The following is a 12,620-nucleotide window of genomic DNA, read 5'->3' on the forward strand; positions in this document are numbered from 1 at the left end:
AAGTGTGAAGGGTTCTTGAGAAGAAGTCTGATCAAACCATCTAATGGTAAGATATTGGGAGTTTGGGACAGTATCCCATGTTTAAACAGCATCAGTAACTTGTCAAAAACTATTTAAGTTAAACTGGTTAAGGATTTGCAAGCACGTTATTCTTCCATTGAAATTATTGTGATGATGAGTTGGTAATTATTATAAATTTGTAGGTGATAAAATAATTAAAGTAAGATCAACGTAAAATAAATCATATACTAGACAAAGTCTAACGCCATTCAATCTTGTTTATATATTTATTGACATTTAGATAAAAAGCCTCTAAAACATAGATAATTAAGGATAGTTAAAGTAAATCTCAATAAATATATAAAAATTTTGAACATCAATTTGATATAAAAATAGTTAAAGTAAATGGAAAAAGTAAGAGAGACTGCCATTAATTTCATTCCCTCAACAGATTTTGAGATATCCATAGAGTTTGTTTTTGGAAGCATATTTTAAAATATATGTGTAGAGATAGAGAAAACCCCAAGCTACTTACTAATTACCTTTATATTATTAAGATATTAGTTTTAAATTATTAGATTAATCTCCATAATAATCAACTGAATATCACAAGCATGCTTATGGTAAACTCGAATGTATGATATGATCATGTTGCAGCATCATAATACTGTATACACATGCATACATACATATAGATCCTCATTTATATATTGACCAGAAAGAGCTACGTGTCTAAGGTTGAGAGCATCGAAGTTGAATACATCTGATTTGAGTTGAGTTTGGGAGCAAAAGATGGTAGATGAAGAAGAGCGATTGTTGCAAATAGCGAACGTGGGTAGGATAATGAAAAATACGCCAGCAAGGGCAAAGGTCTCAAAGAGGCCAACACAAACAATGCAGAGTGTGCAACGGAGTTTAAAGCTTTGTAATCCCTCAACAGATTTTGAGATATCCATAGAGTTTGTTTTTGGAAGCATATTTTAAAATATATATGTGTAGAGAGTATAGAGAAAACCCCAAGCTACTTTACTAATTATTTATATTATTAAGATATTAGTTTTAAAATTATTAGATTAAATCTCCATAATAATCAACTGAATATCACAAGCATGCTTATGGTAAAACTCGAATGTATGATATGATCATGTTGCAGCATCATAATACATGTATACACATGCATACATACACACATATAGGATCCTCATTTATTTATTGACCAGAAAGAGCTACGTGTCTAAGGTTGAGAGCATCGAAGTTGATAATCATCTGATTTGAGTTGAGTTGGGAGCAAAAGATGGTAGATGAAGAAGAGCGATTGTTGCAAATAGCGAACGTGGGTAGGATAATGAAACAAATACTGCCAGCAAGGGCAAAGGTCTCAAAAGAGGCCAAACAAACAATGCAAGAGTGTGCAACGGAGTTTATAAGCTTTGTAACTGGCGAGGCGTCTGACAAGTGTCGCAAAGAGAATCGAAAGACCGTCAATGGAGATGACATCTGTTGGGCGCTGGGTGCTCTAGGGTTTGACGACTACGCTGATGCTATTGTCAGGTACTTGCATAAATATCGGGAGCTTGAACGAGACAAAGCTACCCTAAACAAAGCTTCCTGCAGCAGAACCTCTCGAGACAAAGATGAAGAAGAAGAACATTCATCGGAAGAAAAAAGTGACCATCAACCTCATCAACAAACTCAAGCTCCAACTCCAAGTGCTAGAACTTAGTGTGTCAAGAATGGAGACAAAGGCTTCAAGAACATATATATATATATATATGTAGTAAATTGGAGAGATATGAGCAGGATCAAGGACAAACGGGTTGTAATCAATAGATTCGATCTTCTCTTAGCTTAAACTCGGGTTAAATTGTAGCTTAATTTCTTTGATTCAGGGTTACATTTTTTTTTGTTCCTTTTCGTACTCTTTCCTCCTCTTTATCTCTCTCTAATTCATGGGGTTTTGCTGCAAAGGGAAAGGGAAACTTCTGTGAAGTTAATTGTGAAATGAATGATATGTATGATTAGTATTTTGCTTGTTCCATTTTATCTGTACTTAAGTTTGATGCAGTTCAAGTTTCAGGTAGCTGATGCTTACAGAAAGACTGAATACATAAATATAGAAAGCTGAGGATTTCTTTGAATTGGTAATTGGAATCTTTCTTTCCCTTTTTAGACACTGAAGAAACAGTTTGAAGAAAGCCATTCATGAGCTCAGAAGTTAACAATGTAAACAAAGTTATGCATATACCCACACCCACATATAGATAGATATATTGATAATATGATCTTTATGTTCTGTCAAGTTGACAGTTGAGAATTTGTCAGACTAACTGTTTTCTTGCAGTTGTAACTTCAACAAGAAAGATGTTTATCCTATTCGTTCTTCTAACCGGTGCATCAAATGATTAGTTCAGAAGATGCCTTTAGTATTGTGTAAATTACCATTGAGTTCTGATTATAAATCAGTTCTGCAGTTTTGCATTTAGCACTTAGGGTTTGCTGTGAAAGCACCGTTTGAGAGAGAGATGACGGTTGATACTACTGTTTATGAAACCATTTATAGCAGTATTCGGCTGTCCTATCCAAGGCTCTTTAGGTGTGGAATAGATCATCAAGCACCATTAATCTTCACCAAAAAGGTCAACAATCAAATTCAAACTACATAATGATTCATATCAGTTCTTTAGTAAAATTGGGGCCTAAAATTTCAATCCTTTTCTCTAGTCCTCACCCCTTCCAAAAGCGGGTAATATAAATAAACAAGGGGTTCAGGAAGGCTTCACCTAGTAGGCACCCTTAAATTCGGATCCTATCCGCAGCTAGTCCGTTCCATTTCAAATCCTATCCTATCTGCATCTAGTTTGTTCCGTTATGCTCAAACTACGACCTCGTTTGTAAATCGGAAGATATCAAACGAGTAAAAATTGAAAGATCGGATCAACCTCTACTGTAGCTTACAAATTCTCCTTGTGGTTCATTATTTACACCATATTTCTCACTATTCTTAGTGAACACAAGCCCTAGCACATTTTCCAATTTCCTTTCTCATCTAAAAGTTGAAATTTTCAGTAAATCCGGACTCGAAACTATAAATGCCCTTTCTGGATCTCTGTGTTAGCAAGCACTGTTACCATGTTCCACATAAATTTCCAGCACAAAGAAATAGTCAAAAACAAGCTAAACTTTACCAAGTGTTCCCTAAACCCTAGAAAGGGGGACCACGGGAACTGTTGTTTCATATTACATGAGTAATCGTGAAAATGCAATTTAAATCTCCAAGCATGCTTTCTTTTTTCTTTTTTTTAATATATATACAAATGGTTCAGGCTGTCTTCCCATCAAACAAAAAAATGATTGCTTGAACCCTAATTAATAAACCTAGAATATCTGTCAATCCCTTAGGGCATCAATCCTAGGGCTTTTCTAAGCTGTTGGGACCACTTGTCAACTATGGTATGTTGCCCTCTTTTTCCATCCAATTGAACAATGAGCTTGCACTTCATACAAAAGGAGTGAAAAGAGAGCTCCCAACTCAAAATGTTTCCCCTTCAAAGGGTTAAGAATAATACATAAATGAGGTTAGTACAGGAGACAAAAGCTGATTAATCCTCAAACCTTTGTGTGATGGGCTTTCTTTACATAGTGATTTTGAAAACCTCAAAACTTTGAGTCTAACTATACCAATGTACTCATCTGCAGCAGTATTCTTAACAGGATGGTTTTGAAAGCCTCAAAACTCAGGGACCAACCGAATCAATGTGGTATTACGTGACGTTTTCTTGATATAATGATTCAAGGATAAATGTTGTTGCCGCTGGCTCCGACCATGGAATTGCGGTATTGAGCTCCATGATCTGAATTCCTGATGAGCCTGCATCCCTTGTCAGTGAGCAATGATCTGGAACTTTGGCAATGGTGAATGACAATAAATTATTAAGGCAATCTGTCGTCGTGATTGCATCGATGTGCCCATTTTCCAGGACAGAAAGCAAGAGGATCATGAATAATCCATGTGAGCTTCAGCAACTCAAAGTAGGCAAGTGCAACATTGTTGCAAATTGCAATGTGCCTTAAGATGCGTAACAAGAGATACATTGAACTTATTAAAAGTTCGATATAATATATGATCGATGAGAAATGCTGATGGTCCAACACAAAGTTGATGCATGTACTGACATAAGAATGGTTTAAGAATATTCATGCATAGATATTGATTTTCTCTAAGCATGCCTTGTAACAATACTTCAAATTTTATCAATATAACTTTCATATCCCCCAAATATCTACTAAAGCATTTGAAACAACAGAAAATTGTGTACATTCCATTCAAAACCCAAGGACAAACAAATCTTTACCTTGCTAGTTTAATTAATTAATTCTAGGGTAGTTCCTTAAAATTTGATCGTTCAAAAAGTTAAATGTTATGGAGATAAAGGTCTGACAGAAGCCGATATTCAATCATCTTTGAAAGAATTAGCTGAACCAGCTAAAGCTCAAAATATAAGAAGCATACGGAATAACCATCACCCTTTCGTAACTGTATATAAGAAATTTATCACATTATATTTCATTAATTTTGTTCAACAATGAGTGTTTCTTTCCTTCTGTCTCCCCCCCGGAATATTGTTGCCTGATATTAGAATATATTGCAGTTTTTTTTTCTCCTATTAAATTTGATGTCATATAAATATTAGGATAAATTATTATGACTTACCCAGTATTGGTGATAATTTAGTTATATTTCCTATCTATTTAGATTTATATTTTTATAAACTATCAATTTATAAATGATATACACTACCAGCTTGCAAAATTAAAACTTAAAGACCCTTCAAATTAAATTGTTACAAAATATTAAATTAAGAAATTCAAAACATAAAGTTATTTATGTTTAGCTATTTTAAAATTTTAAAATTTGTTGATAAATGATGTAACAAACAATCTCATGTAGGATACCTGTTTATTATTGGGGACCAGGAAAAATCCTGGGCAACATCTCATAAACATATGAACTGGGCCTAGCTACCAAAGTTCCATTTTACTTGGCTCAAAAACAAGAACTGTTGGTATTTGATGACCAATTTTTTACTTGAAAGCCAACTACTTTCAGCATTTAAATTGCTTTGTGGGTTTATAAAGAACCCCTTCAACCAATGTTACCCAAGCTTGAAGGCAAGTGTGGGTACATATATGTATCCAACATAAGTATACTGAATTTTGAAGAGTTATATCTCATATTCATATCCAAATATGAACCAGACACAAGTATTTTAGGAAAAAAAGAGCCCGGATACCCGTAACCTTATAAAATTTTCTTTTCATTCAATATGCTAATGACTACCAACACACAGAGGCTGTTGAAAAACAACGTGTGTCAAGTATTCCACAAAATGAATTCACTAACAATGCCCTCCAAGGGAAAATAAATTTCTCTTTACAAAATAGGGTTTCCTTGGAGAAAAATTTGAAAATGACCCGATTTAGATATAACTTATATTTTTCACTCTTAATATTCCAAGTTCCAACTATACCAGGGGGAGCATGCAAAATGATTGATGCAATTTTCGAAAAGAATCAACTACTTTGATAGATACAAGCTTCTACAAATCCCCCACCATCAACAATATCTGGTCCTACCCAATAACCAATTATTACCATTGGAGTACAAGAACTTACATTCAAACTACATGAATCCGTATCTTCGAAATGCTTTGTTGGGGTATTCAGATGCAGGAAGGAAGAAAATAGGATGCCGTGGATGTAATTCATGATATCAGATTACAAAAGCACACAAACACAAGAGTATGGCAAAAAGAAACATCCAGCATGTAGCCAAATATGCTATTTTGTAAACGTAACAACAGTTAGAGGTCAGTTCACAATGTTAATCTTTGGCTTTTACTCAGTTTTATTTTGTTATTGACACCTATGTTGCTTCAACTGTTCATTTTTCTTGCATGCTTAAGTACTGGTATCTGACCCTCCAAGAACCCTCAGAATATACGGAAGAACTCATAAAGAAGTGAACATTCTTGTGCGAAACATATTTCAATACCCAAAACTCTTACCATACTATATCACCATTTAATCATAATCCCCAAATTCTCTAGGCAAATTTATAGCTTCTATTGAAACTCCAAAGAAGAAAGGCATACAAAACTGTAACATGCATTTTAAAATGGACTGATGATGATCAGATGAAGAAAGAAGTTCGTCAATCATCAACAACTCAGCATTCAAAGGAAAACCACAGATGACAAATCCATACATTGGTTCCATTTCTTTAGTGGCATAATTCTAGCCTAACCCAGCGTCTAAACCATTTTACATGGTATGTTTTCAGAAATTACAAAAAAAAACGCTAGTAATTACTAATTGCATAAAAAGAAGCAGCTTCGTGGTAAATAAAGAAGAAAGATAACGAGGAAAATAACCTGTTTCGGTGGTTTCAAAGCCTGAAAGTTTACAGGAAGCTAAATTCTTTGCTATCTACCCTGAATAAAGTAGAAGACAAAAATCAAGCATTCAACCCATAAAATCAATGAACAGTTCTGTTCCGAAAAGATCGTTTTTTTTTCTAGAAATATTTAGCTGATCCCAACAATGTACTGAGGGAGATAATTTTGGAAGAAAGAAAGGGGTTTGGGGTTTCGAGGAGTGAGTTACCTCAATTGGGTTTCGAAGAGAACAAAGAGGAAGTGAGAATCATAAGGAAGACAAAGTACGCCATTGATGCTCCAGTGGCAGAAATAATTCAAGAGGTTTCCGGTTTTGAGCCATGACATTGTTCGCTGAAAGAAAGAAAAAAAATGCCCCCCCATGAAGAACGAAGAAGATAATGAAACGACGGCGTTTCTGAATTTTATCATTACTCTTTAAATTTTATTAAAAATTAAACAAACCAATGGTTAATTCTTCCCAATGACATAAAAAATTATTTAAAAAATTTAAATTGAGAAACTAAATAAAAAACGTTCAAATCTCACCTTTTTAACATTTTATAAATATACATAATATTAAATATCAAATCATTTTTTTTATTTCTATACTAATATATATATTTTATAGTAGTAAGAATCATAATATTAAAAAGAGTTCATATATTAATATCTTTCCTTGCTTATCATTAATGTAAAATAGCTAATAAATGTTCTTTTTTTCTTTTTACAGTTAATCACTGCCTAAGTTCCGTAAATTAAACAAAATGGTTAATTCTTTTTAAATTATGTTTTTCTATAGTAATAAGAACCATAATGTTAAAATAATTCACGTAAAATGCCCATTATATATTTCTCATTCTTCTTTGCAATTTTATCACTAGCCATTACCATCCCAGAAAGTAAACAAAACAATGCCTGATCCTTCCAAGTTGTACAGTTATTTTCTTCTTCTTACTTTGCTAGCAAGCTCCATATTCACCATCCCCGCACTGTGTGATAATGCGACTCATCGACAAAATCTGTCGACAGATGGAAGAATATGCGTTTCGCAACGATACTTTCCAGCAAAACTTGAAGGCTTCAACCGCCAATATCACCACGCTGACGCAGATTGCGGTGAGAGCAAACTCTGAGCGGTGCGAGCAATACTCATGAATTTATTGTCGGACTCCTCCAGAACGCGACGGATCCGGCGGAGAAGAATGCTCTCACGACTTGCGAAAATGCTTAGTCGAACGTGATAAAGTTTTTCCAACAAGCGACGGCGGTGTTTCAGGAGGGGGATTAAAAAGGCACGTTGCAGGACGAACACCGGCACCCAGAGTACAAGCTAGTTGCACTACTATATTTTTTTTTTTCAAAGATGTTGATTTTGTATTTAAGAATCGAGTCAAATACAAATCGGAAACAAACATGGACCTCATTAAAAAATCTCCCTAAACCTAAGCGGAGGAAAAAGAGTGTTCATGTTAGTATCATAGAATACATACCACAACTGTTAAACTCAAACACTACACAATACGTCGAAAATACAATCCACCCAAAACCAAGGAAAATAACATCACAGACCCTTCCTTAGAAAACATCAACAGACCCTGACTCTTTATTCCAAACACTCAACTACAATAGCAGCAGGCACAGGCATACCCAGCTCCCCAAAAGAAGTAGTACCAAACAAAATAGAATACAACAGACACTACATTCCACCAACACAGGAGCAGACACTGGGAACGACTGCAATATCCATGATATACGCACCACTCAGAATGTGTCCACTAATTAAAACAACCACCCATCACAGAAGGCAGTCAGGCCCCTATCGAAACAAAACCGTGACTCTTTGCTAGCCAAACAATTGCAACAACCGTCTCAAAACAAAAAGCTGCATATACACAACGCCTAGAACAGATCAACACGAAACAGTGAACTCCAAGGAGACACACAAAGTAAAGCATATCCCCATAAAACTCCATTAAACAGTATTTGTATCACAACAGCTAGACGAGAGAAGAAGAAAAATCCCCGTAATAACTATGCTTATCACCATCACAATGAAACAGACAAATAGTGAAATATGTAAAAAACACCTTATCAAACTAGTTACAAAGAAGATAGCCTGCAAAATTACAGAACTCGATGCAGAGTTTCCAAGACAGTCTACTTTAGACCCCATCACGAATAAACTACACACCAACAATCCGAACCTGAACGCTAAAAAATAAACAACCGCAAACATTCCATACGAGCAGCAGAATAGATTCCTAAAAAAAAGAGAACCGAGTGTCCAGCCAATAACGTTGCGCCAGAAAGCAAAATACCAAGGCCTATGCCTAAATCTGATATTTGCATAGCGATTATTATTGAACAAACCATCATTTCAGTTTCATTATCAACAAACGCTGTAGACTATAGCTTTTGGATTCTGAATGAAATCATTTACCGATGGAATCAACACCGGCCATAGATAACTGAGCATGGCTTTGTAAAAAATCTGATCTGCCAAAAAAGAAATTCCATTGAATCTGTTTTTGTTTCTGCATATCCAGATTACCCAAATCAATCCAAAAAAGCCAATTTGCCATATAGCCCGTACTCTCCTACTTACTCTTTGAGAAAACCATATCTCTAATAATAGTTTAACAATCTTCGGAAGCACCAGATTTACTTTCCACACGCTGCACCAACGTTGCCAAACTTTCTAGACTACATAACAATGACACAGAACATGATTAATATCCTCCAGCTCACTTTTACAAAACAGACAGCTAGACTGGTCATACAATTGACCCATCTCTTTATCAACTCTACCATGACCGGTAGTTTTTGATGCACTACTTTCCACACAAAGGTTACCTTCGGCAGAGTATCTTTAGACCACACCAATCTCCAACATTGATCTTCTATCTTGCCATCGGATGCCACTTTAATACAAAAAGACTTCGGATTATAACAACCGTCCCGTGCTCCAGTCCAAACTAATCTGTCAATACTTTGTTCAAACTTTACTGCTATGTTCAAAACATTCATGAATTCATTCCACATTGGCTTTTCTCATTCAAAGAATGCTCTCCTAAGTTCGAACCTCCATTCCCATACACCATTTACCCAACACCCAAAGTCTTTGATCTTACCGCATTTTTCGTCGACAGATCAAAAATTCTCGGAAATGCACTTTTCAGTGAACCTTTTCTGACTAGTAATCAGTCCAAATTCTATCATGTTTCCATTACCCATAACACACCTCAGTTCAAAAGGAATTTGACTCAATAGCCCGAGTTGGATTCACAATATTACGCCAAATCCAAGATGCGTTTTTATTTTTTACAGCTTTTGGAATAATCGAATCATGTTCCATTACCCATAACACACCTCATTCAGAAGGAATTTTGACTCAATAGCCCGAGTTGGATTCACATATTACGCCAAATCCAAGATGCGTTTTTTATTTTTTACAGCTTTTGGAATAATCGAATCATGGTCATAGTTATATTTGCTGTAACAATCTTCCGCCATAAGCTATCATTTCCACACTAAACCTCCAAATCCATTATTTAGTAAAGTCCGATTCCTAAATTTGACATCAAAAATTCCCAACCCCCCATGCGATTTTGGCCTACAAATTTTGTCCCTACTAATCCAGTGAATCCTCCTTTCAGTCGAGGAATTCCAAACAAAATTCACTATACATCTATTATCGTCTCAGCTATAGATTTGGGCATTGAGAAAATAGACATATATACACAGGCAAATTCACTAAAACAGATTTTATTAGTGTTAACCTTCCACTAAATGATAGTAATTTACCTTTCCAACTCTGAAGCCGATTTTAACTTTGTCTAAAAGGGTTGCCATATAGATTTTGCGTTCATCTGATTCCCTAATGGTAGACCCAAATACGTCGACGGAAGCTTTGCACATCCACAACATATCGATTCTGCCCAGCTCCTATACTACTCTCTTCCATATTGATGCCGAATAACTTAGTTTTTCCTTATAGCTTTAATCCCGCAGCCACTTCGAAAATTTTTAAACCCTATTAAATTTGAAATCGCACCGATTTTGCTTCAGAAAAAATGAGCAAGTCATCTGCAAATTGGATGTGATAAAACAATGCCTCCGGAGCCAACTTCAACCCCATTACATAACCCAATATCCGTTGCCTTCTTTGTCATACTACTAAGAGCCTCACCAACAATATTAAAAGCAGCGCGAAAGCGGACAACCTTGTCTTAAGCCCCTTTAATTAAGAAATTGTTTGACGGACATCCATTTTCTCCATCTTCTGCCGAAACCCATTTTCTTCAGTATCAAATTCAGAAATCGCCAATCAACCGTATAATAGGCTTTACTAAAATCTGCCTTGATCAACACTGCTTCCTTCTACTTTTCTCAGCCCATCAATGACTTCATTTGCAATCAAACTATAATTGGCTATCTGTTTTCCAACAATAAAAGCAAATTGATTCTCTCTAATCACTTCGGCAAGACAACTACCCATCCTTTTCACCAATACACGAGCTATACTCTTATATAAACTACCCACCAGGAAATTGGTCTGAACTCATCAGGAGAAATGGCCTATGCTTTCTTCGGAATTAGCGCAATAAATATTTATTAAAGGAAAAATCTTTAACTCTGCCCAGTAAAAAATCCTCCATAAACATCATAACTTCGCCTTTAATTTGCTTCCAGAATCTCTTTAAAAAATCTAAACTGAAACCATCCGATCCAAGCGCTCTAGATCCATCGGACGACTTAATTGTAATCCAACCTCCTCTTCCGAAAAAGGACTTTCAATAAATCTTCTGGTGGCACATTAATTCTCTTAAATGGATTTCTAATCTCTTCAAAGGGATAGTTTTCCGACTCATTATAGCCAATACGAAAATAGTTAACAAAGCTTTTTGAATTTTCCAGATTTTTAACAACAGAATTCTGCACCTTCAGCTTTGTAATCTGATTTTTCCGGCCCCTCGATACTGATGAGAGATGGAAATTTTTCGTGTTTTTATCGCCCTCTTTAAACCACCTAAACCTTGATTTTTAACCATTCTCTTTCTTCTTCCTCGTAACAGCCCATAGTTTTTGCCTTCAAACCAGAAATCTCGGACAGGATTAGGAAATTCTTGGATCGGACAACCCATCTATCTTCTAGATAATCAATTTTTTCTTCCAATCTCTTCCGCCGAATCTGGGTTTTTCATTACTTACTGCTCTCTCTCTATCCTTGGTTGCATTCTTCACCATCACAGTATATATTCATACCTTTACCTCTATTAACTCCACATGTTTTCTTTGATTGTTTGGCCAAAATAGGGTCATCAACCCAATGATTAAACCTTTAAATAGTCTAATGATCTTATTTAATCTACTCTCTTTTAGTACAATAGGTTTGTGGTCAGACAAACTCTTGGGCAATGAATCTTGTACCATTGAGGAAACAAACTAAATAATTCGTATATTAAAATCTGTCGAGCCTGCTCGCAACCATGTAAACGAAATACGCATGCCAGAATCTTAATTGCTATTCCATTGTTTACCGGAACTTAACTTACATCTTCAATGTCTTAATTAATTTCAATTTAGTCCTAGATATCTGGAATTTTGTATTTGGTAGTTTTTTCTTTTCACAAGACTTGAATTTTGAATGCCAAATTTATTTCCATAATTATTCTATCGTTATTGTTTTATTTTGAAGGATTTTTTACTGAAAATGTAATTAATGAGATTTATGATTATGAGTTAATTAAGAGAGATGTATTGCACCAACAATCCACACACACACGCACACATGTTTAATGGGACCAATTTGAATAAGTTTTGAAGTACAAAAAACAAAATTTCTATTATATTATTTAAAATTACATTATTTGTAAGGGATTGAAGATAATTTTACCACGCTGAGGGCCATCGGTTTTTGAGGTGCCAATAATGTTTTATATTTTAATAATTTAATGATTTCTTAAGATTACAAAACAAAAAATTAATTGAAAATTTTCCAGGTAATTTTTAGAAATAATCAATTTTTGATTGGATCAGTTTCTAAAAAAAATGAATTTTTAAGTTTTTAAAAATAAGATAATTTCTTTAATTTTTAATAAATCACTTTTCTGAAAAATTATTTCTCTTATATTTAATAAAAAAAAACTAATTTTTCAACCCTAGGGGTTGTCACAATTTTTT

The 12,620-nt window shown here is 34.8% G+C and overlaps 1 protein-coding gene across 1 annotated transcript; it reads left to right on the forward strand.

Moving 5' to 3' along the window:
• Positions 1 to 1,294: 1,294 nt before the first annotated feature.
• Positions 1,295 to 1,723, forward strand: LOC120193278 (nuclear transcription factor Y subunit B-4-like). Its single transcript, XM_039195818.1, has one exon. The coding sequence runs from the start codon at positions 1,295 to 1,297 to the stop codon at positions 1,721 to 1,723; it is 429 nt and encodes a 142-aa protein (XP_039051749.1).
• The last annotated feature ends 10,897 nt before the right edge of the window (positions 1,724 to 12,620 follow it).

This window comes from Hibiscus syriacus, unplaced genomic scaffold, assembly GCF_006381635.1.
Source record: "Hibiscus syriacus cultivar Baekdansim isolate YM2019G1 unplaced genomic scaffold, ASM638163v2 tig00004355_pilon, whole genome shotgun sequence".
In the NCBI taxonomy this organism is placed as follows: Eukaryota; Viridiplantae; Streptophyta; class Magnoliopsida; order Malvales; family Malvaceae; genus Hibiscus; species Hibiscus syriacus.